General features: G+C 37.5%; 3 protein-coding genes across 5 annotated transcripts; 1 reads left to right on the top strand and 2 right to left on the bottom strand.

Moving 5' to 3' along the window:
* Nucleotides 1–245: 245 nt before the first annotated feature.
* LOC127807647 (uncharacterized) lies at nucleotides 246–7,279 on the bottom strand. Of its 2 annotated transcripts, none has more exons than XM_052345671.1 (8): nucleotides 6,993–7,279; nucleotides 5,851–6,462; nucleotides 3,939–4,126; nucleotides 1,979–2,217; nucleotides 1,667–1,866; nucleotides 903–1,028; nucleotides 574–815; nucleotides 246–482 (listed from the first exon to the last, which is right to left on the bottom strand). In XM_052345671.1, the coding sequence occupies exons 1-7, from the start codon at nucleotides 7,143–7,145 to the stop codon at nucleotides 717–719; spliced, it is 1,617 nt and encodes a 538-aa protein (XP_052201631.1). In that variant the 5' UTR covers nucleotides 7,146–7,279; the 3' UTR covers nucleotides 246–482; nucleotides 574–716. The 2 variants fall into 2 exon arrangements, with proteins under 2 accessions (XP_052201631.1, XP_052201630.1); XM_052345670.1 differs by having other exon boundaries at nucleotides 1,667–1,869; nucleotides 6,993–7,278.
* A 3,213-nt stretch (nucleotides 7,280–10,492) lies between these two features.
* On the top strand, nucleotides 10,493–16,265 carry LOC127807649 (probable methyltransferase At1g29790). Its single transcript, XM_052345673.1, has 2 exons — nucleotides 10,493–11,966; nucleotides 12,325–16,265. The coding sequence occupies exon 1, from the start codon at nucleotides 10,677–10,679 to the stop codon at nucleotides 11,922–11,924; it is 1,248 nt and encodes a 415-aa protein (XP_052201633.1). The 5' UTR covers nucleotides 10,493–10,676; the 3' UTR covers nucleotides 11,925–11,966; nucleotides 12,325–16,265.
* Nucleotides 13,305–21,937, bottom strand: LOC127807646 (auxin response factor 5). 2 transcript variants are annotated; one of them, XM_052345668.1, is made up of 14 exons: nucleotides 21,014–21,937; nucleotides 20,764–20,876; nucleotides 19,036–19,134; nucleotides 18,864–18,920; nucleotides 18,581–18,733; nucleotides 18,389–18,473; nucleotides 17,999–18,089; nucleotides 17,273–17,437; nucleotides 17,055–17,177; nucleotides 16,584–16,659; nucleotides 16,336–16,471; nucleotides 14,943–16,267; nucleotides 13,821–14,008; nucleotides 13,305–13,687 (listed from the first exon to the last, which is right to left on the bottom strand). In XM_052345668.1, the coding sequence occupies exons 1-14, from the start codon at nucleotides 21,114–21,116 to the stop codon at nucleotides 13,549–13,551; spliced, it is 2,853 nt and encodes a 950-aa protein (XP_052201628.1). In that variant the 5' UTR covers nucleotides 21,117–21,937; the 3' UTR covers nucleotides 13,305–13,548. The 2 variants fall into 2 exon arrangements, with proteins under 2 accessions (XP_052201628.1, XP_052201629.1); XM_052345669.1 differs by having other exon boundaries at nucleotides 14,943–16,264; nucleotides 21,014–21,936.
* Nucleotides 21,938–23,098: the final 1,161 nt, after the last annotated feature.

Raw genomic sequence — 23,098 nt, forward strand, 5'->3', positions numbered from 1 at the left:
ACAGAAATAAGTCGAATACAATATAAAATATTTTCTTACCGTTTAGGAAAGTAAGGGATGGAAAGTAACCACACAAAAAAAAAAAAATGCAATGTAAATGGATGAAATATAAGAATATTAACTAAAAAATTATCATTGTGCCCTTTTACTTGAAAAATGAGTGATTAAATTAATAACAAATTTGAACTTCATCTGTCATCATTCCATCCATTATTCTCTAAGATGGAATAAACAGAAACCATGGCTTTGAATAGAACATTCCATTTCATTTCATTCTGTTTTAAGGTAAAATCTCTCTCCCGAACAGGGGATGGAAGCAGGGCAAAGCAAACAAACAAAAAGAAGAGCAACACCATATCATTGCTACTGCAAATAAACAACTCTGAGAGTCAAAATAGACTATAACAAGCGCTCTACCAAAAGCTTTTGCGGATCCAAGCAGGTTTTATTCTAATATGTCTTGGCAAAGCAGGCTGCAGGATCTGAAAAAAAAAAAAAAAAAAATAGACAAGGGGCCTAAGACAATTATGTTAACCTCCTTATCTGACCTGAGCAGTGTGAATTAGCTTGTACCTTGTTTTTGAAGTGCAGAAGACAGTTGTCTATAGTGGAAAGCAAAGCAAACTATTTGCATAACCACCTTCGTTTGGGTTATTTACAACACCATTTACATATGCAGGTTCAAACACAGAGATTCTAGCTGTGCAGCTGCTCCATTATCGATCTTCCCGCCTGACACTGTTGGGATCGGAGACCATGTCCATCATCATCTTCTCAGGCGAATCCTCCCAACTGGCAAACGTTTTTAAGTCAACCTGAAAAATGAAAGAAAGATGACAAACATTAGCTTGTCTTCCAGGAATAAAAATTCTGAATGTCCGGGCAAAAAGTTTTGATGCTACCTTGCGTCTCTGTTCAGTGAAAAGTTCTTCTCTCTTTTTATAAGAAGTTTGGGTTCTCTTGGCATTTTTGCCCCCTAATCCCCATACTTCCACCTCTAAAACCGAAGCTTCAGTTGGTAAGAACCCCTGCACCATGCCAACTTGCATTCAGATATCATGCAGAATATGCATCTACTATGTTGCCTATCTCAGAAACACGGATATGGCTTCTTTGACAAAAGCAGAAGTATCCGACAAAAAAAGAATATGATATGAATGATATTGTTAAAATACTCAACCCTAAGTTACATAAAACGAACAAGACAATGAGGCATTTCAGTATACAAGGCTAATTATACTACAGGGCATGAGAAGAATAAAAAGGTTACAACCTTCCCCTGCAAGAGAAAGGGCATTTGTAGAATGAGATGCCAGAAGCAAGGAAACAACTACTGATAGAAGAGATGAACACATAATAATAGATGGTGGATCCAAGCTGCTTCCCCCACCCCCCGCAATCACATTTCTGATGTGATCCAAGAAAATTGGCATTCGTCACATAGGTATCACTGTACTTGTGAGGTAGTATACTTGAACAAAGGGAAGGCAGGTAACCCCCCCCCCCCCCCCCCCAAAAAAAAAAAAAAAAACACACACACACAAACACAAACAAAAACTCTTCACAAGCGATGGGGGTCCTATAGTTGGTAATATTGCACGACATAAATCAGAGGCCCGTCCTAAAACCACAATATATAGAGCAAATAGACTGCCTTGAAATTCACCTGATTGGGGAAAAGGGAACCAGCTTGGTAAGTTTTGTCAAAAGCATGGTGGCGAACGGTAACTTTTGAAAAATCTTCATCAATAAATATCCTCTCATTCCCAATAGATCCTCCAAATGCAACTCCTACAGGCTTTGGGTGTGGCTCGTACACTCTACTAGTAGGATGCAAGTGGCTATACACAAAGTTCTTCTCCTTCCCTGCTGGTGAATATATTTTTTGTCAGTTTCACAGTTATGATTCTTGAAAATAAATGGTTCCAGGCATATAGTTCTTCTTAGAACTGATAGCCACCCCATTCACATTACATACCAGAAGATGAGAACACATTAAATACTGGACTTATAGCGTACAGACAGCCAGCGCTTCCATAGAACATATCTTCATTCTCAAAAGCTTGATGAGTAAGTGCACCAAGAATCCATCTCTTGACTTCTCCATTATCTTCATAACTATCTCCCAAACTAGCAGCAATTAAAACCAGCATGGGGCCATTGTAACCTTCAACACTTGACCAGAAACGATTCAGGCCTCTCCCGTGAAGAGATGACCTAACAAATAATATAGCAGATGCTTGATTAAGATTTATTTTAACCTAGCCAAAAAAAAAAAATGATCTGAACTTATGGACAAAACCAGTGTTATTAAACTGAAATCAAATGATATCTTGAGTGATAGTGACACAATCCCCCTATGATATATGTGTGTATCCTATGCACATGAGATATAAGGTTAAATCAGAGGGTATCCCACTCTTAAAAGTCGCACCAAATATAAGAATGGATAACTTATCCTTATCCCATGAAACAAACATGACCACAGGAGTATTGTTATCAAATTTTACATCATGATGCTACAAAAGACCTAAGAAAAGCTAGTTTTTTTAAATGGATACCAAAAACCCCATACCTTTTTGAGTCAACTTTTTTTTTTCTTTCTTTGTACTTCTTCTTTAAGCCAATTATTGCAGAAAAAAAAAATGGTGCCAAATAAAGCCTGATAACATCTTTGTAAGCATGCAAATGCTATAAATAAAAACCTGGAAAGAGGGAAGAATTACATATTGGCAAACTGGTTGCTAATGTTAGCAATATATAATAGAAAATTGAGTTTTCAGGTATAAATAGTAAATGGAATTCTAATAATTAAAGAGTAACACAATGAATGTAGAAACATGATTGACGTACATAATAGGATTGACTATATCTGAAGAAAATAACAGAATATGTAATTACTTTACTGCACATAGGTTTTAAATGTGAAGCATGATACTAGTTGCCCAACCAAATTAATAGACATGGAAAGCCCTAAAACAAGGGACTTCTCATTTATACTTAAGAAAGAAGAATGAGAGGAAAAGGGAATGAAGGAAAGAGCAAGTGAGAGGAAGAGACATCTGCCAAGTGTGGTGGATGATCCCTTTGAGCTCCCTCTAAGTGGATGCTGAGCTCTTCTTCAGCCTGATGGAAAGGGGTGAAGACTTGCACGAGACTATGAGATTAATAGCCCTGTGCAGTGTTGAATCTACAGAATATTTGATAAGGGTTAGCCAAATTTAGAATGGCAAGATCTGAGACAATTTGGTCTTTGGGACCAAAAGGAAAAATCCCTCACCTCGGGAGCCCCTGCAGCTCAACTCTAAGATTTCTGCAAGGGGGTTAAATCACGGAACCCAGCAGTGGGATTCGAACACGGGACTTGCACGGTTGCACCGGCTATATAGCGGCTAAATCCAGGGCTCTTTGGGATCAACACGTGTACGGTCCCAACCGCAAGGCTATGCCCGTGGAGGCGAGACAATTTGGTCTTGGAAGGTAGGCAGGTTAAGTTAAACAGAAAAAAGAACTTGATTGAAGGCTTCATGATGGTCCGCTCAGGTGCACAGCAAAATCTGAGACAATTTGGTCTCTGAAGGTAGGGAGGTTGAGTTAAACAGAAAAAAAGAAATGGTCTGCTTGGGTGCACAGTGAATGTTTCTAATTCTACACGTAAGAGACCAAAAAAGGAGTTTGGTATAAAAATAAAAAAGAAAAGAAAAAGTGGACCAGTTTAGAAATGCAATAGAGTGGTTTCTTGGATGATGTGCTAACCCAGGTTCCAACAAAGTCCATATTTATCGCAGGGTTGTGCCTAAAATAAAGCACTGGCCAAATTTACCCCTCATAAGACATTAAAAACAAATAGCAACACAGCCATTAAAAAGAACACTGACAAACATATCCATCAGAAACATATATTCCCAGAGACAAGGTAAAAAAAATAGGGAACAAACCGGTAAAGGAGGCTCTCATTGGTTCCACCACTGTAGCTGGAGAAGCATACTTTCAAAATCTCCTCCCTTAAAGTGCTCCTCATGGTAAGGGAAATGGCCCAGGCCCTTCCTCTGGTTAGATGAGTAGTATTGGGGTCCACTATTGCAGGAGGATCGTGGACAGATGAGCATGATGGGTCTGACTTGTTCTGCCAATGATGAAATTCCAGAGTTAGCATCTGTGGTACAAGACCAACCTTAATCATGCAGAAGACAGTTAATTTTCAAATGTGTGTGTGCATGTGGGTAAGAGAGAGAGAGAGAGAGAGAGAGAAGGGGGGGGGGGGGAGAGCATCTTCACATACAAAGCCTTTTAACACATGACAAATTATCAACCAGCACTAACAGTTTACCAATTTCAAGTGGAACTGACTCATTTGCCAAATGTCATGAACAAGCTGGATCATCATGTACTCCTTGAGAAAGTAGCAAAGCTACTGAATAGACAATTTCAAGAACAATTATATCTTTCCTTTTCCAATTGATTCACTCTTCAAGAAAAAAATGGAAAGTGATTCATCTTTCCAGCCATTAAAATAAATAATTCAATAAGAAAGGACAAGGACCAGTCAAGACTTCTACGAACAGACGTTTTACAATGAAAGAACATATACATCTTCAGAGAAGAGTGAAAGGTGGATGGTTGGTGACAAAGACTATTGACAGGCTAACAAACAAAGAATATGCTGCCACTTACGTATAACCCAGGAACCACCATCGATACATACTTAGATTGACAAAAATGTATCAAGGACTATATTAGATGAACTCTTTAAAATTTGTCAACCACCTGTGTGTTAGGACAGCGATATAACTGCAGCATATCCAATTAAAATGGAAATATTAAGTATGCCAAAGCAGTTGACCATACATTATAATTATTCATAAAACTACTATTTTATGATAAATGCTCTACGCTTGCAAATATTTTTTTCCCAAAAAAGAAAATTAGTTATTCAAGAAATTTAGTCATGTATGGTCATCCCCTATAAAAGTCCATATAAAATAGCTCAAGGCAAGTGCCTCTCAAAAAACAATATTTGTAGAATTCAATAGTCATCCCCGTCAATCCGGTCTCTATCTCTAATTCTCTATGACATCTTGCGTGAACTTCTACAGAGCTGAAATCTAAAAGCATGGTCTGATAATCAAAACCTCAATCAGCGTACAAATCTTTGAACTAGATGCTAGAGATGCAGATTGAACAACTATTAAAAGGGTAATAGTAACATGTATTTTTATTCCACTGAATCATAGTATCCTCGTAGATATCAAAATAATTGATATTTTATTAATCATTAATAGCTTAAAACTGCTGTGTATTTTTTCCTATCAATTAAGAAAATGTTGCAGAAAGCCTTGGCAAAATTGTGCTATCAAGGACACACAAACAAACATCGTATAGAATAAAGAAAATAGCATCTAACCAAAGCTCAAATAACCCAGAAAAAAAGAAAAAAATAACAAATCAAACTCAAATAGTATGCAATAACTACTGGTATAACATTCAAAATTATGTCTGTGTGATACACTCGAGATTGGAGGGACCAAAAGGTCAAAACAAAAGGAAAGACTTCACTTGTTAGGGTCTAGGCATGCATAACAATTCTTATCCATATCAACTCATATTTTAGTCAACAAACAAACAATTTAAATCTTCAACCCTCATCATCAAGTGTCTATCTTGCCAAGCAATATAACTAATGATTCACTAAATCATTTCAATCTAAAGCCAGAATCAATTAAAACTAACTAATAACCAAGATAAGGGATGAAACTTATCCCAAAAAGGTTTAATCCATGCCCCTTAATGATTTTCTAGCTTAGAGAAACCACAAGTAAATAATCAATTTAAAAATTATATATGCACTACCTCTGATGTAATACATTTCTGGATTCTTCCATGGACAAATTGTGTAAAGCAATCAGGAAGGCTTGGAACTGTTCTCAGAGCCCACATGTGAAGTTTTCCTGCTGGAAGTTGCATGGTCATGCCCAAGATATCACAGTCCCATGGGTTGAAGTCAACACCAACTTCAGCACATGATAAAACAGATGATAGCACCAGATGACTCAAATCTGGAAGACCATGATTTCTTTCCCCGCCAAACAACTCCAAATCCTTAGAATCCCACGACATAATATAACACATCCAGAGAAACATGAGTAGATCAGTGGGTATTAAGAACCCGCTCATTTTAGAATGAGCATCATCCGATTCAAACATCAGTTTTGCAGGAAGACCTGCCTTTGCAACTCCCATGGCAAACACCCTGAATAATGCATTAAATGATGAAGAAGCGGACGCTGAACCACAGCATTTCACGTAACCTCTCAAGAACTCAATCCAACTAATACCCCCTTTCTCAGCCAAGAAAAACAGGTCAACTACGGATGGTCCCAGATGAGCCAACAACCTCTGAAAGTGTGCTGGAATTGCAGTTGCTTCACATTCAGGATTCTGAACGGTTAAGCTAAAGCATTTCTGCAACAAGTACATAGATAGCTGATAAGCAAGAAGAGAACATAAAATTACCACAAAAGCTGGAACAGCGACCTAACAAACAGGCGACGCTTGACATGGTTCTTGTACCATTTTATGAACATTTTCACATAAAATCTCAACATCTAGTTTTTTTCTTTTTTTTCTCCCCATAACTCGTTTCTGCACATAATATAAAAACATTCAACAAACTCTTCTCAACTCAACCCAACTTGGACAAGAAAATATTTAATAACGATCAGAAGGTCAAACTACTCGGCGGGCCGTTTCATAACCAATACAGTGATCTAATCTGAAACTCCAATTCTCCAAAACTACTGCCGACACATAATAATGAACCACGGCAGGAATACAGCGTTTCCGCAATTAACTGCGTAAATCAATCAGATTTACGAACAAACCGAACAGCGGAAATTCGAAACGTCCACTCGTGCGGTATGCTAAATTCGAGTGATCTTAGTAGTTTCCTGACACTTTCCAGGTTACCGAACAAATGCTAGGGTTTTCCAAACCTGAAGAGAGTGAAGCGGAATGGTGTTGGTTTGGGGATCGGCGAGGACGGTGAAAGCATTCCGAAGCATCGGAAGTGCTCCTGTCGACGCCGCCAGGCTCTCGGCCTCGCGCTGCTCCGCTGGAACTTGCTCGGTTGAAGACGACGCTCCCATCGCCTCTTCCCTCTTCTCGGCTCTTCTCCTGTTTTCCTTCGTCACATTTTCGATGCCCAATGATGGGACGAAGCCTAAAGAAAGAGGCTCACAAAGCCATCGAGAGAGCGAGAGACCATAGTGACCTCAGATCGAGAGCATGATTGACTTTATACCAAGAGACTTTAATGATCGTTTTTTGAAAGCCTCCCTCAACGTCATCGAGGGGCTCTTTTGGAAAAGTTCACTTAAATCACAAGAAGAGAAGATTCTCGTGGGATGTTTAGATCCGAAGCCTCTTTGCAGACAATGCGAAAGACTTTCTATGAGAGTAAGGATGTCTTTAATTACATTATTTATAATTTAATTTTAAATAATGATGGCCTAAAATATAAAAATCATCTCACCTTTTTAAAAATCAATTCCATATAAATAATTTTTAAATATTTATACCATACACATTTTTTTATAAAAAAATTAAAAGTGTTTAATTATTTTTATAAAAAATATGTGTAATAATTATATATTTTTTATAATAAATATGTATAATCAAACACACTTTTAGTGAAATCTATCTCTAATATGTTTGCCAAAAAATTTAGGAGTGCATTAGTTATACTTGCAAAAAAATGTGACTTTTTTAATATCATTATCTCTATAAATAGAACAATTCTCGTCCGATTAAAATATGTTTTGAATTCTACATTGATTATAGTTATATTTTTTATTCATTTTACACTCAAATTAAGATACTAAATTAAGTATCAGAAGGTTGGCATGGGAGATTACATGCGCCCTTAATTGATTTTCTTCTTTGCAAGTCACTTATAAACTCAGATTAAGATATTTTACTGTAATAAATAAATTTATTGTTGTAATTAGACAACAATTAGACAATTAATATCATTTTTTTCTATTTTAAATTTTGTATTATAAAATAAAAATAAAAGTGAAAAATAAAACTATATTTGTCAAATAGTATTAATTGTATGAAATATTCTTGTCATTACCATCTTTAATAATTTATTATTGAAAATATTTTGTAATTACTAGATAAATATATGTAATCAAACTAAAATGTGGATCAAATAATTTAAGTTTTTCAAATGGTAGTATTTGGTATTACCTTAAATAATGACTAAATGTAATAAATATTTTTTTAAATAAGATACATTACACATTGCTCTCGATGTCAAAGCACTCATATTGGTAAATGAATTATTTTAAAACACGATACATTTATCATCAAATAAAAATAGTGTTTTAAAATCAAAACTAAAATACAATAATTACATCTTATCTAAAATCAAAATGCATTTACTACACTTTTAGCATCACTATTTTGTAAAGGGTAATGTTAAAGCAATAAATGTATTTTTTAAATAAAACGTATTTATTAAATCTTGTTTACAAGACAGATATAGTTATTATCAATTTATAGAAATATTTTTGAGCTAAAATAACATATAATAGGTTCATCGTACCTAAAAGAAGGGTAATGTTAACCGGTAGAATAAGAGTTACGACCTATTTTTAAATAAGATATATTTTATTATATTTTATTTTAATATTTATTAATTATTGATAATGAACAATATTTTAAATTGTCTAATCAATTAATATAATTATTTAAATATTAAAAAATACATATAATAAAAACACTTTATCTAAAAATAAAATACATTTTAGGGTCTATTTGATTGATCATTTTTTTCATAGAAAATGACTATTTTCCACCCAATTTTCAGTTTTTGGGATATTTGATTGTTTAAATTTTTTATAAAAAATAATTTATCACTTGTAGTCACGTGACCATCTTTTTTCACTTTTAATGGAATTGATTTTCTCATGGGGGTTTAGATTTGATTTTCCATGAAAATGGAAAATCCACGTTGGCCACATCGCCCATCACCTACCACGTTGGCCTTCCCCTTTCACCATCGGCGGTTGCGACCATCGACAAGCAATGAGCAGTGGCAATGGTAGTTGGCAGTGACTGGAGAAGACGATGGCAAGGGCCATGGCAAAGGCGATGATTGGAGAAGACGATGACGACAGCCATGGGATAGGGTGATGGCAATGGAAAAGACAGTGGCAAGGGCGATGATAGTGAAGAAGACAATAGTAGTGGGCGACGATGGCAATAGGCAATGTCACCAGTAATGGCAATGGGTAGTGGTTGAATGACGATGGTAGTGGGGAGTGGCTGAACGACAATGGCGACAACAGTTATGGCTGAAGTTGCTGGGCAAATAGATTATTTTGTGTATGTATATTTGATTTATTTTTTGAATATGCATATATTTGATTATTTTATGTAGGTGATTATTAATTTGTGTATTTAATTATTGATTATTTATATGTGTATGTGATTATTTTCATGAAAAAAAATAACAATCAAATATTAAAAGTTAGAAAAGTACAATAATTTATAAACAACAAAATAAGTCAATCAAATACTTTCAATTAACATTTTCCTTAAAATTTAATTATAAATAATTCAATTGCCTAGAAAATATTTTATTTTCATGCTTGCAATCAAATGCACCCGTTATATTTGATCGTTATGTTTAAAAAAGTTATTAATATTACCAAATAAAAGGGTTTTGCTAAGAAATGTTCTTAAGACTCCATAAAATATATTTAATAGCCAAATTTATATTTTTGCCACTATACTTTTACCTTTTTTTTTTGTGGTCACTTAAATTTTTTATTGTTTCAATTATACTTTGAACATGTATTTTCGAATTAATTTAATTCGTATACTTTGATTTTTTTTTTTGTAACAATCCAAACTTTTTATTATTTTAATTATATCCCTAAATCTGCATTTTTAGTCAATTTAGCTCATGTGTTTTGAGCTGAGTAGAGTGTGACGTGTATTTTGTTATCTCACTTTATTTATTTTTTTATATATGAAAGTATAAGTGCTAAATTAACTAAAAAATATAAATTTATAAGTGTAATTAAAATAATAAAAAATTAGGTTGTCACATAAAAAATAAATTAAAAGTATAAAAATTAAATTAACTCAAAAATTAGATCTAGATATGTAATTAAAATAACAAAAAGTTTAAATAACCACAAGAAAAAAAAGTAACAACACATGAAGAGAAAAATGAAATTGACCTATATTTAATTCAATTAATTTTAACATTTGAATACATTTATTATGAAGTAAAATAGGAGGGTTAGATTAGCCTTATTAAATGGGATTAATTATAGTTCACTAATTATTATGCTTTTTAATAAGTGGGTCCCCTGGGCCGTCAACACTCAAGCACCAGACAGTTGACTCAACCTCGGGATCGCGTTATCTGAGCCGTCCGATATCGCTTGCCAAAGACCAATTCACGAGGATACATCACAGACGTTGCCAAGACTCAAACTTTGCTACCAACCGGCCACTACTAGCACCTCTACTACTACTGCACGGTCTTTGATCTCGAATCTCGATCTGATATCCATCTTCTCTCGCTCTTAATCGTCGACACTCTCACAAATCCACGCACCCTTTGGCCTCAGCTCAATCCTTGTTTTTGCAGAGCAGAAATGGGGTCTGTTTCGTTGAAGATAGGAGACGGGACGGCCAGATTCAAAAGGGCCACGCTCTGTTCCTCCGCCGTGAACGGCCTCATGCTCTTCGCCGTAATCTCCACCAATCTGTTCGCTCTCTACGCTTTCACTTTCGCCCCAAAGAGCCATCCATTTCACCATGGGCACAAGAACATTTCACTCATCTCCGAGCAGGTGACGCTGATCCTCAGGGAGATCGGTTCTTCTCAGAAGAAGCTCGCCCAGATGGAGAAGGAGCTTCTCGGCTACGAGAGCATCGATCTTTCGAAACCCAATATCCCGGACGAGCTCAAGGTCTTTCTCAATCGGCACCAGCTTCCGTTGGGGAAGGATTCGAGGACTGGGATCACAGAAATGGTGGCTTCCGTCGGCCATTCGTGCGAGAAATCTGTGGATTTGTTGGCTCAGTATATGAACTATAAAGTGAATGGGCCTTGCCCTGATGATTGGAGCCTCGGCCAGAGGCTGATTCTGCAAGGCTGCGAGCCTCTGCCCAGAAGGAGGTGCTTTGCCAAGACCGTGCCTAAGCTGGGTTTGTTCTCTTTCCCTCTTTCTCTCTGGAAGAATGCTAGTGATAAGATATTTAACTGGAGTGGGCTTGGTTGCAAGAACTTAAACTGCCTGAATTCCAAGAAATTGAGTAAAGATTGTGTCGGTTGTTTTGATTTAGTTAATGGGTTCGAGAATCAGAGGTTTGTTAGGGCCAGGGGGAAGAACGATTTCCTGATTGATGATGTTCTGGGTATGGGGAGTGGTGGGATCAGAATAGGGTTTGATATTGGTGGTGGGTCTGGGACCTTTGCTGCAAGAATGGCCGAGCGGAACGTGACTGTTGTCACTGCCACATTGAACGTAGACGCCCCCTATAATGAGTTCATCGCGGCGAGAGGGCTTTTTCCTCTGTACTTGAGCTTGGATCATAGGTTCCCTTTTTATGACAATGTGTTTGATTTGGTCCATGCTGCCAGTGGATTGGATGTTGGCGGCCGCCCTGAGAAGTTGGACTTTTTGATGTTTGATATTGATCGGATTCTGAGGGCCGGTGGGTTGTTTTGGCTGGACAACTTCTATTGTGCCACGGATGAAAAGAAGACAGCTTTAACCCGGTTGATTGAGCGGTTTGGGTACAAGAAGCTGAAATGGGTTGTGGGAGAGAAGGTAAACGGGTCAGGCAAATCCGAGGTTTATTTGTCTGCTGTTCTACAGAAGCCAGTGAGAGTATGATCCATATTCCATGTCTATGAGCTCTTATCGGAGCTTTGGGAGGTAAGCATACTGTTATAGGTCCTGTTTTTGTCACATTGAATTATATGTGACTTGATTACTTGACATCCTCACGGAATTTCTTTGTAATGTCCAATAAATGAGGCTCATTGATGATGGAAGCTGATATTGTAGGTTGCTCCCCTCTGCAAATTACAAATTTGTAATATGTGTTTCTTCTTGTAGTAAGCATGTCTCATCCCCTCTGCAAATTTATGTTCAATATTAGAGTTTATGAAGTCATTTGATATTGATGTTTTAGCATCTGGACATGTTTCTAGTTGGTTTTACAATGCCCTTGTTCCTACATAGTTTCAGTGCCACCAATGCTGTTGATATCTGCATCTTCGTTTCGTGTTAGTTTGTTGGATGCTACTGCATGTCGTGTGGCTTCTGTTCTAGTGTTGATGCCAAGTTCCACTGTGACATGTCCCGGATCAAGCTGTTAATCTGATTTCTTGGGCTAGGTAATGTGTTCTTGGACCAACTGACCCCCTAACTTTGAAGTGTAAACTTCACCTAGATGCCCTGCGTTTTACTTTTGATATTTCAGGCCTCTATGGTTCGTTATTGTTTTTCGATTAACCCCCCTTCTGTTACTCCATGGACCAAGCTTTCTCAAACGGTGTCATTTTTAACAGTCTCTTCTTTCTGTTTTCCTTTCTTTCTCACCATGGATGGTCCGAGGAAGCTCCAAGATGAAAAAATGGGGAACTTAGACCTTAGAATGGACTCGCCTGATGCCATTCTGTAGTGGAAATGTGAAAAAACTTGTGTTCAGGATGGTGAGAGCGCGAGGCAGATATGCTACTTGGGGGTTGAACTTGCCTTTACCTCAAGGTGAAAATGATTGGGAACAAGCCGAAGCGGGATTTAAGATTTAAGGTTTAAGAAGAGTTATCTTAAAAGCCTGCAACTTGAAGAAGTTTCCTTTCCTAGATTGGTTGTGGCTAGCAAATAGGCACTGAAAACTGCATTTTGTTTAGCAGTATGGAGAGATCCTTGTAAACTGATCTTCATCTTCTCCTCTGGCTTCATGTTGACAAGGCAGTTCGATTCATAAATAAGCTTTTAGATCCTTGTATAAGCATAAAAATAGTAAAGATGTTCCCCAAGAGTCGAGTCAAGTCAAGAAAAGTGTTGATAAAGTTACAAGTTCTGAAAGTTATAGAACTATTCTGTATCAACAGAGCTCATAAACCAGAATCTAGTCTTAAAGATTTGGGGAAAATTAATTACCCTTAAATTTTATTTACAAAATTATTTTTAAAATATATAAGACCAAAATAGTTCTATCCTGGGCAGTTTGGAATATAATGAATATAGAAATATGCTACACGGTTTTCCTTCTCACCATATCTTTCATTCCTGCTACAGCAAACTCCATTTAATGTTCATACATGCACTGCAACTTCAGGAACAAATCTAAGACAAAAGTTCCTAATCTAATGGCATCAAAGCTTCAGTAAGTACATTTCTTGGCCTGGCTAAAGGTCCCCTTTTTAACTACAACATCCGAAATTTTCAGTCAAGCAAGCAAAAGAAAGCGCGCACAAACTAGTCGTCTGACCTACTAGATCATCGGTCAGGGCATGGTGACTTGTGTTGATCCATTAGCGCCCTGAATGCCAGCATTCTTGAGAAGCTGCATTCCCTCTTCGCTCATTCTCTGAACCTCTGAAGGCGATAGAATTCTGATGCATCGAACACAGCTAACGAATTCCCTGCAAGAACGTAGGAGTTGGATGCATCAGAATGGAGTCTAACAAGAACATCCAATATTGCAAAAAGGACCAAAACTGTAGTTATTGGCTTTGGACAGTGAAAAGGGGAAATTGAAAGAGGAAGAAGTCTTACTCCCATGGATCATCCCCAACAAGTAGAACATCATTTTCGAAATCCACGTACACAAGTTTCCAGCCAGAACCTCTGTCACTGAGCAGCCGCTCGAGTCCAAACATACATTCAATGGCAGAGAGCAGCTCGTCATAATTCTTGAAACTTGAGACATCAATCGACCTTCCAACAGACCCGGCCTTTTGAATCTGCCAGTAGCACGTATTCATCACTATGGTTAATGGGAATGTTCAGGACAAAAGTTGGATTCATCTAACAGGAATCGGAGGAAAACATGCATAAACATGAACTAAAAAAACCCAGAACTAATCCACCTCCATCAATAAAGAACAGAAGGGCCAACCACTTGTGACCACAGGGGGATAATCAAATCAATCCATCTTGCCAAAATATTATTCTAGACCTACTTATTTGTACGGTCTAATCTCTCATTTATTTCATATGCAGCATTTACAAGTAGACAACAATGATTGAAAACCATTTGTCAAATGAATTGGATTCTCTGCACTTGGAGCAACCGTGATGCCACCCCAAATTAGAGCAACCGAGGGGAGAGCAAATGAACCAGACAACAGCTCTAATTTCTATTCAACGGGTTCAGGAAGTTTAGTTTTTATAGAGAAATGAGTGAAGCTGAGGGCAAACCTTAATAGCAACAATCCAGTTGCTCTTTCGTAACTAAAGGCCATAGGTTTTAGTCGTTATACAGCCTCTTTGCAAAGCAAGTATAAGACCTATACAAACTAGAGAGCCACTTGCCAAATGATTGGCTTCTCCGCACTTGGAGCAACCAATGGGAGAGCCAAGGAACTAGGAAAAATCTCTAATTTCTATTAGGATGAGCCTTAGTAGCAACGATGAGATTGCTCCTTTTGAGACTAAATTGTTACAAGTTTGAGAGCAAATAGGAAATAGTCTAATTTCTATTAGGATGAGCCTTAGGAAATAGTCTCTTTGCAAGAGCAAATAAAAGATTGCATTAGTAAAATAACCTTCAAAAAGTGCGGAGTTTCATGCAGTAGGATGCCCTTTAGTGCAATGTGTGGGGCACACATTTTTTTAAGTAAACATAAAAGGACGCCCCAATCAAAATATGCTATTATGATACCATAAAATTCTTACCTTGGTGTAAGTCCGTACCCGCGGACCTGCTTGTTGCCATGCGCTTTTCTGCAAGAGACTGCTGTCATCAAACTCCACATTGCTCGAGGATGCACCACCAGAGTTATCTGGGAATTCTTGCAAGGAAAAAGCTTGAGAGTCTGCTAGGCTGGCCGATGTAATCTGGGACTGAACATCTTGGCTTGAACTGAAGTTGCCAACAAAATAATCTGAGGGGTTCTGGAAAGCAGCATCTTTTGATGTGCAAAATTCATCCAAGATGGTGCTCGAAACAGAAGGATCAACCACTGTGCTTCCACCATTGCTGCCATCAAAGTTAAGACAACTATATATCTCACTCTGGTTATGGCTTTCATCCGATGAATCTCTCAAACCATTAGAATTAGATCTACACTGAAAATTGTAAGGATCCTGCTGGGGTAACGGAGCAAGTTGGTTCGGCTGGGACAAACATCTCAAATTAGTAAGCTGGTGATCCCACTCTTCATGGTCCACCGAGGATACAGCGGGCCTAACTGTCTCAGAGGTCACCACAGAAGACTCTTGCTTCCCGAAGACAGATGAAGAAGGTCCAGGTGTCCTAATAATTCCAGCTAGAGGTTGGCATGTAGCTGGGTTCAGATTCCAATCTTCAGCATCACAGTAAGGAAGCAAACCATTAAAACCAGTGCAGTCTAATTGTTGGACATCGAGTTGTCGAGAGTTGGCTACCATTGGTTCCAACTGTGACTGTACAAGCCATGGGCTAGTCTGCAGCTGGGATAGATAATGGCTCTGGTTGAGGAATGCAAGCTGATTTACAAGATTCTGTTGGTTTGTAAGATTTGAAACTAATCTATCTTCACTGAACTGGCCTACAGGAGAAGTTAACTGGCTTAACTGATCCACTGCAAGTACAGGTTCTACTTTTGACAGCTCTATATTTTCCCCATACAATTGATTTCCAATTTTGTCTGGAGCATGCAGTATTCGTTGTAGATCAGCTTGCTGAGAGAAGTTTGTATTTGTAGAATTGGTCTGATTGAGCTGGATCGGGGGACAGCTTTCACTTTCCAACAAAATATTTTCAGATGGGATAGGCTGAGGTTTCTGCTTAATCATGGCCTGTGGTAGAGTCTTAGCCTCTTGCAAAAGAGCACCCTTAGCAGCAGGGTCTTGGACAGGCGCGACAACTCCGGGATTGTTTTGAGGCTTTAATAGCATACGGATTAGCTGTTCTGACCATAGGCTTGAAACCGAGGCACGTGGAAGATCCCCATTTAGGTTTCCAGTACCCTGGATGAAAGGTCTCTTTAACAGACTCTCCCATTCAGTTTGTTCTCCTGCTAAAGAGGCCAGTCCATGATTGACTATAACTTCAAGAATTGACGACAAAAATAGAAAATCAACTTACCAAAATAACCCATTTGTAGAGGTCGTTTGAAACTTGATGTAAGAGAAGGAAAAATGAACAGACTTTCAGGAGTCTCAATTTCCCATGGACTAACTCTATTCTGTTTTTCACTGCAGGCAGTCTCATCCCACTCAACCTATTCAGAGGAGAAAAAACAAAAGTCAGAACAATAGACAACTTAACTGTATCTCGACAAACATTCAGGTCAAGGAATAAGGATCAGACAAGTACTAAGTAGACAGGCCCACCTGAAGATTGCGCCATTTGGAACCAGGCCACCTCAGTGGATCCAGGTCACTTATACCGACAATTGTACCCATATATCTACAGAAAAGATTAGAAACATGAACCAAGGTCTCCACAGATCAAAGAGCAAATACTTACATTTAAACTTAAGACACACTTGTACCACTTAAGCATTTTATTTGATACCATTGAGCATTCTACTTAGCTAATTCTACTTTGAAGTAAAATTCCACTATGTGAACACCCCCCCGCCCCCAACCCCAACAAAAAAAGAAAGAAGAGCGCCCCGCCACTTCTCCTTGTGTTTTATCATCTTTATGCTCTTTCAAAGAGGGAACTTCAAAAGAAAATAGAGAGAGAGAAATAAAGCCTTCAAAGATAAGACTACCTATGTAGATAAAAATGAGTATTTCTCATGATATAAAAGACAAGCATCTGGTAGCTTAAGGAAAAATTTGTCCTAACAACTCTACCTGCGCTTTCCTGACTCCTCAGTTTCAAACATCATCCCGAACCTCATACCAACAGAGATTTGGGTGCCGTACACAGATTTTTGATATTTGGCAAGAGGAACGACAAATTCAGAAGGGCACGCCCTGTAGAAAAGTAAAGATCAGAACACAACCAGGAAACCATGTAGAGACATAGAAATCCGTTAGTTAACAAAAACATACATAGGCATCATACATACCTTGGGTTATAGAAAATTGTAAATGCGGTTCTGTTAGCAGCAGCATGGGCTGCAGCAGCAAGGACACCAATGTGCATGCTGTCAGCAGATAACACTGATGATGGCAAAGCTGTTTGCTGACGATTTGCACGCCTCACACCCAGTAGCAGTTGTGATTTTTCGTCCCTATTTTGAAAAATAAAATGAAATTGCTGAAATAATAGGATGCACCAGGTGAAGTATCATACAGTTGTACAGAAAGGATTACATCTCAGCCAAACATTTGTAACTACTTTTTTTTTTGCGGGTTAGCAAGGTAAATCAAAGCTCACAAAATAGATAAAAGAAAAATACAGAACTTAGTTGCAGATGCTAAACCAAGCTAGCATCAGGACGTTCAGAAATGACGACAACAGCTAATTGCTGCAGCTTTCATCGGAAAGCACCTCCAGCAGGGACAAAAGAGCGTGATCTTTGTAAATATAGTCCACTGATTGAAGTTGTTAGAATTCATACAAGTTCTAAAAATTTAATAACGTTAAGCAAACACAGCCATTCCCAAGCAAGGAAGTTTGCACGAACTACATATAAAGCAGCCACGAACATGTGTATCAATTTTTACTCAGTGGTGCTCAAAAGGTGGAATAGTTTTCTTTGCAGTTCAGTTGAAAGAGAGAAAGGTAGCTTTGATGTTTGCAGTATGAATAGGATGAAAACCAAAATGCCTAGATCACAAATTGTAAATACCTTATAAATAGGACGGCATCACCTGCTCTAAGTCTCTTTGCACCAACAAACATGCTCCAACCAGTTGTCAGAAGGTGTCTCTTCGGCTGCCCTATATAAATGCAAAAAGAAGAAAAAAATATTTAAGATAACCAAGCAATGCCTTAAGAATACAAAATAAAATAGAACAGTAATAACTGCAAATAGAATGAACCATATATTTCTTTAGTTGATGCCTTGGCTAGTGAAAAAGTATCTTTCCTTAAACAAATTGAGTTGTCCTTAACCTTCCCCGCCCCCCCCCCCCCCCCCAAAAAAAAAAAAAAAGTGTGTGATCAAAAGACAAAATAGGAAACCAAAGAATTTGTGATCAAATGCTAAGTAGAAAAAGGAAAGAATAAGCATCCTCACCGCGGTATATATGACGAAATGTCCAGGTATTATCATGCAAGTCTCGAACAACAAGCTCCTGAGTTGGTGGTTGCATTGAATAGTCCTAAATAAATAATGAATAACAAAAAGTGATGATTCTAAGGTTGAGATATGGGATTTCTCAAATCCTACACAGCTACTCAAGTGTCATTTTGAAATATTAAGCCTCACCAGTTGTGGGAAGAGCTTCTCTGCTGCTCTACGAGGCACTGAGAAGCCACCATGTGTGCTTGTATCACTTGCCGTCAAAGTTTTGCAGAAAAACTCACTTGGGTGTTTACTGGGCTTCAATCCAAAGTCTGGTACAGGGAAGACATCCCTTTCCTGATCCATCACAGATATATATTTAGTACAAGCAGCAGATTCCACTACCTTCCAGCAATCACATTTTCAACAGGAAATGGCATATATATACTGAATGGATATTAAGTGTACACTAAATAAGCAGACTCACAGAGTTAATAGGCTGCAGGCTCATTTGGGCGTAGATCTCATCTGTATCTTTATCTGCCTGTCAGAGATGTAAGAATGGATAAAAACTCCATTGTGTACTCAGGACATAAATGCTATATTCGACTTATGTTTGCCTGTATAAATAAACAAGAAAGTCATCAAGAGCGCCATACATGTAGTGTAACATTATGAACTTGGCACAATAGTTGAGATGGGAGATTTGGATAGTTAGGAACTTGTGAGGTCGCGGTTCTATTTGTTGAAACTGCCACCTGATACAACAAATTTGAACAGTCCATCAGCCAGCAAGATATAATAAATGAAAACTTCCTCTCGAAACATGAAAGGACAAAAGGATATACAACTCAGCCAAAAATGCATGGCGTCCGTGAAGTTCAAGCAAGGTAATATTAAAAGCCAAATATTACAGCATGAAGTGCACGAGCTAATTAAGATTAGCAACAACAAGATCAGTTCCTCTAATATTTCTTCCACTCCCACCTGCAGGCAAGAGAGGAATTGTGGCATAAAAGTGGCGACATTTCACCAAAAATGAATATTGAGTATACCATGCAAATTATCAACATACTTTGGGCAGTGGATCAGCCTGAAAGCATCTCGGTTTTTGAATGGTTGAGTCAACAAAGCTTGACCATTTGAGTACTAAGAAAATAAGATAAACCATATATTGTGTGGAAGATGCTGCTGCAAGAGATTTGAAGAGCAATAAAACCCGAGAATAGATATAGAGGAATTCCAGAACTGAACTAATTTCCAGATCAAATTTTATTTTATGGAAGGAAAACCATCTGAGTTCTGATGAATGGCCCATTTTTCGTTATGCCAACACAAGTTTCTGTCAAGTATTTAAGCTCACCACTCTCGCATTCTATGACTACTTTAAAACATGTAAAAAGATCAGAATCACAAGCTTTAACCCCACTAGTAGGGTCAGCTCCATAAACTCTAGCTCTCCAATTATCTGTATCAATAGCTATATTTTTGTAAGGCCATTATCCCATGTCTTGTAGATCATAAAAATCTATTAAATAACAAAGAGACGTGTATCTTAAGTGAGATCTCACAGGACATTAAGGGCAATTTTGTTTCTAGTCCTCATCTGCTGTAGAAGAAACTCTCTCAACCAGATACTAAGTGGAATAATTTCTGAATAGCATTTCAGTAAACTTCTACAAAAATAGAAAGAACTTTGGATTGATCTGGTTCCATGTCTAAAAAGTACATCATACTGAATTTAAAAACAGAACAACTTCATTCTGATCAAATTTATTTCTTCTTATTTTCAATTAGGTCCCAATGTTTAGGGAAACTAATTATTCAGGTCCTATGGAACTAGCTCTTTTCTGATGATTTCCTGCTTAAAAAGGGCCAAAAGGCATTTGGACCCCCCCAAAAAAATGCTTAAAAAGGGCCAAAAGGCATTTTTTTTAAATGCCTTTTTGAACCCCCAAAAAATGCTTAAAAAGTAAAAATCAACCCCCAAAAATAGCCCTTTAGCTTTTTTTTTTCACTCTTAAAAAACTAGGTTATACATTTCAAATTTTTATGCAACATTCTTGATAAACCATTATATTGATCTTATTCTAAGAGTAGTTTTATCAGATTGTAAATCACTCTCACAACAATGACTTGCAAAAAAACCACCTTTTCTAGTTAGCAATTTGTAGGAGTCAATTTTTTCACTGAAACTTTTTTCAGATAATATTTTACTGGAAAAAACAGAAAGCTTCATCTACATAGCTCAATGATACCATACCCTTTAGTTCAATTCCTGGCCCCTTTTTTCTTCATGCATTGGCAATAACAATGCCTTTTCTTCCAATTGCTAAATTGAATGAAAAGACAAAAAGAAGTCCAATGAACAGAAGGAAGAAGAAAACCTGTTCACTGTGCCCTTGTGGGAAGTAATACACAAGGCTTCCAACCTGCGGCAGAGTCACCAGCGGCCCAGCACATGCATGCCATAGCTCCGAATTGATTTGCTTTCTAACCCCTAAATCAAACCAAGAGCAAACAAACAAACAACCACTAGTGAGATCATGAAACAGTACATGGATTCTGAAAATTGATCAGCCCAAAGGAAATAAGTACTGAAAATTAGAAGAAGCAAAGAAGTTCAAAGAGACCAACCAGAATGATCCTGCATTTCTTTCAACAATTTCATCTCCTCAAGCAGAGTCTGTGCGCCGGTAACCAGCCCTTTGGTTTTCACTTTCTCTTCAGTAGAACCCATTTGATCACAAACAAACCCGCTTCAAAACCCCAAAACCCAATTGCAGGAAATGATCATCAAACCCATCAAATCATCAAATTCCCCAAACCCATTAGTAAGAACTAGGAACCCAGCTCAAGAAAAAGGCATGATTCCTCGGAATCCTAAGAAATAAGCAGCGGGACGCCTCGCCGCAGAATCCAGTGTTCTGCGAGAGAACAAGGCAATTGGACAGAAAATCCAAAACGAAGGAACAAAACCTGCAAAAAGATACTGAAATCTAAGTGGGGCTGCTCATCATCAATACCCTCATCAGTGAAAAGAGAAAAGGGAAAAATGGGGTCGGTTTCAGCTCGCATCAAAGCACGCGAACCGAAGCATGAGTGGTCGGATTATCGATTGCCGCTCAAAAGAAACCGACTTTTCAATGAAACCGCTCATGATACTGATGATTCTTGCTTTGCCTCTGTAATGGGTTTTTGTTTGTTTTTCTCTCTCTACAACCTGAAGCGGCAGGAGGAGAGATGGAGATAGAGAGAGAGAAAGAGAAAGAGAGAGTGTGACACACTTTCCGAAAATGGTGATTCCTTTGCAGCCTTAAATTCCGAAGCAAATTAAAGGGATGGAAAAAGGAGTAGCGCAAAGAAGCGGCTGATGAGAAAGGCTCTCCCAGCACGAAAACGTACCCATAATTCCTGAGAAAGGGTCAGAAAATTAAAGAGAAAATTAACACTGCATTGCGTGTCTGAATATATTATTGTTTTCCAGACGAATATGAAAAATACGCAGAGAGAGAGAGAGAGAGAGAGAGAGAGGAGAACGGGAAAGTTGGGGTTGGTTGAAATAAAACAAAAGCTAGAGAGAAAGAGAGCGAAAAGAGAACAGAATCAAACAGGGTGCGACGCATTCAGTTCAGCCCTTCCTTCGGTGCGTGACTGTTCAAGCTACAGTTTAATCTTCTTAATCAAATGTTTAATTGTGTATTATTAGAAGTTAAATAAACAGATTTTAGTTTTTTTTCTCCAAAAATTATTTATAGAGTAATAATTAAAAACTTTAATTTTTTTACTTTTTTATTAAATAATAATAATAAAAAAAGACATTCTCGAGATGACTAATATAGTAATCCCCTCTAACATAACCCATAACAATTTCACGCCCCGCACTACTACCAAGACTTATTTCCCGCACCCCACCAACCGAACTACCACCTTCGCGGCTTTAACTCTTTTATTCGCAATAAAAACAAGCTCTCCATACAACCCTAAAACCATTTGTTCGTTCCGGTCCGATGGGGCAGGCAAAATTAGCTATAATAATGGCGAAATATTACGATTTGACGGGAATAGTTGACACTCGTAAATATTCTGACATTTAACTTAGTGAAATTTCAATATGACATAATATAAATAAAACTTGAAAAGAACATATCTTAATATATAATCAAGTTAATTTATATAGAGACGAAAGGGTCTTGTGTGTCCCCGGCCGTCACAAAAGAATAGAAGATCAAGATACACGATAGTAATAGGGGCCATATCCGATGATCTTGAATTTGACGAGAATTAGAAGTCGATCAAGAATCAACGTGCAAGTTGCTAGGAATTGATAATATCTGTTACTAGTACAAGGATCTTGACTTTGATGGAAAGATTATCTGAATTTCTTAGGCTGAAATCTAATCTGGGACCAAGCTTGGTGCTAGGTTGTGGGGCCCTGCCCGATGGATCATTACGGTCCACCATGTTATTTTATAAATTAATTAAGGATAATATTAGCTATTATTCTAGTTTAATATTTTTTAGATAATATGCATTTATTGAATATTATTTTTAACATCTAAATAATTTTATTAACTCATGATAGATATATTGTGTTTTAAACCATTTAATACTATTATATTATTTTATATTAAAATAAAATGTAATAAATAAGCTTTATCTAAAAATAAAAATACCAAAAGCATATTTATGCCACTAAACTTTTACATTTTTATTTTGAAC

This window comes from Diospyros lotus, chromosome 8 (genome assembly GCF_014633365.1).
Source record: "Diospyros lotus cultivar Yz01 chromosome 8, ASM1463336v1, whole genome shotgun sequence".
Classification (NCBI taxonomy): domain Eukaryota; kingdom Viridiplantae; phylum Streptophyta; class Magnoliopsida; order Ericales; family Ebenaceae; genus Diospyros; species Diospyros lotus.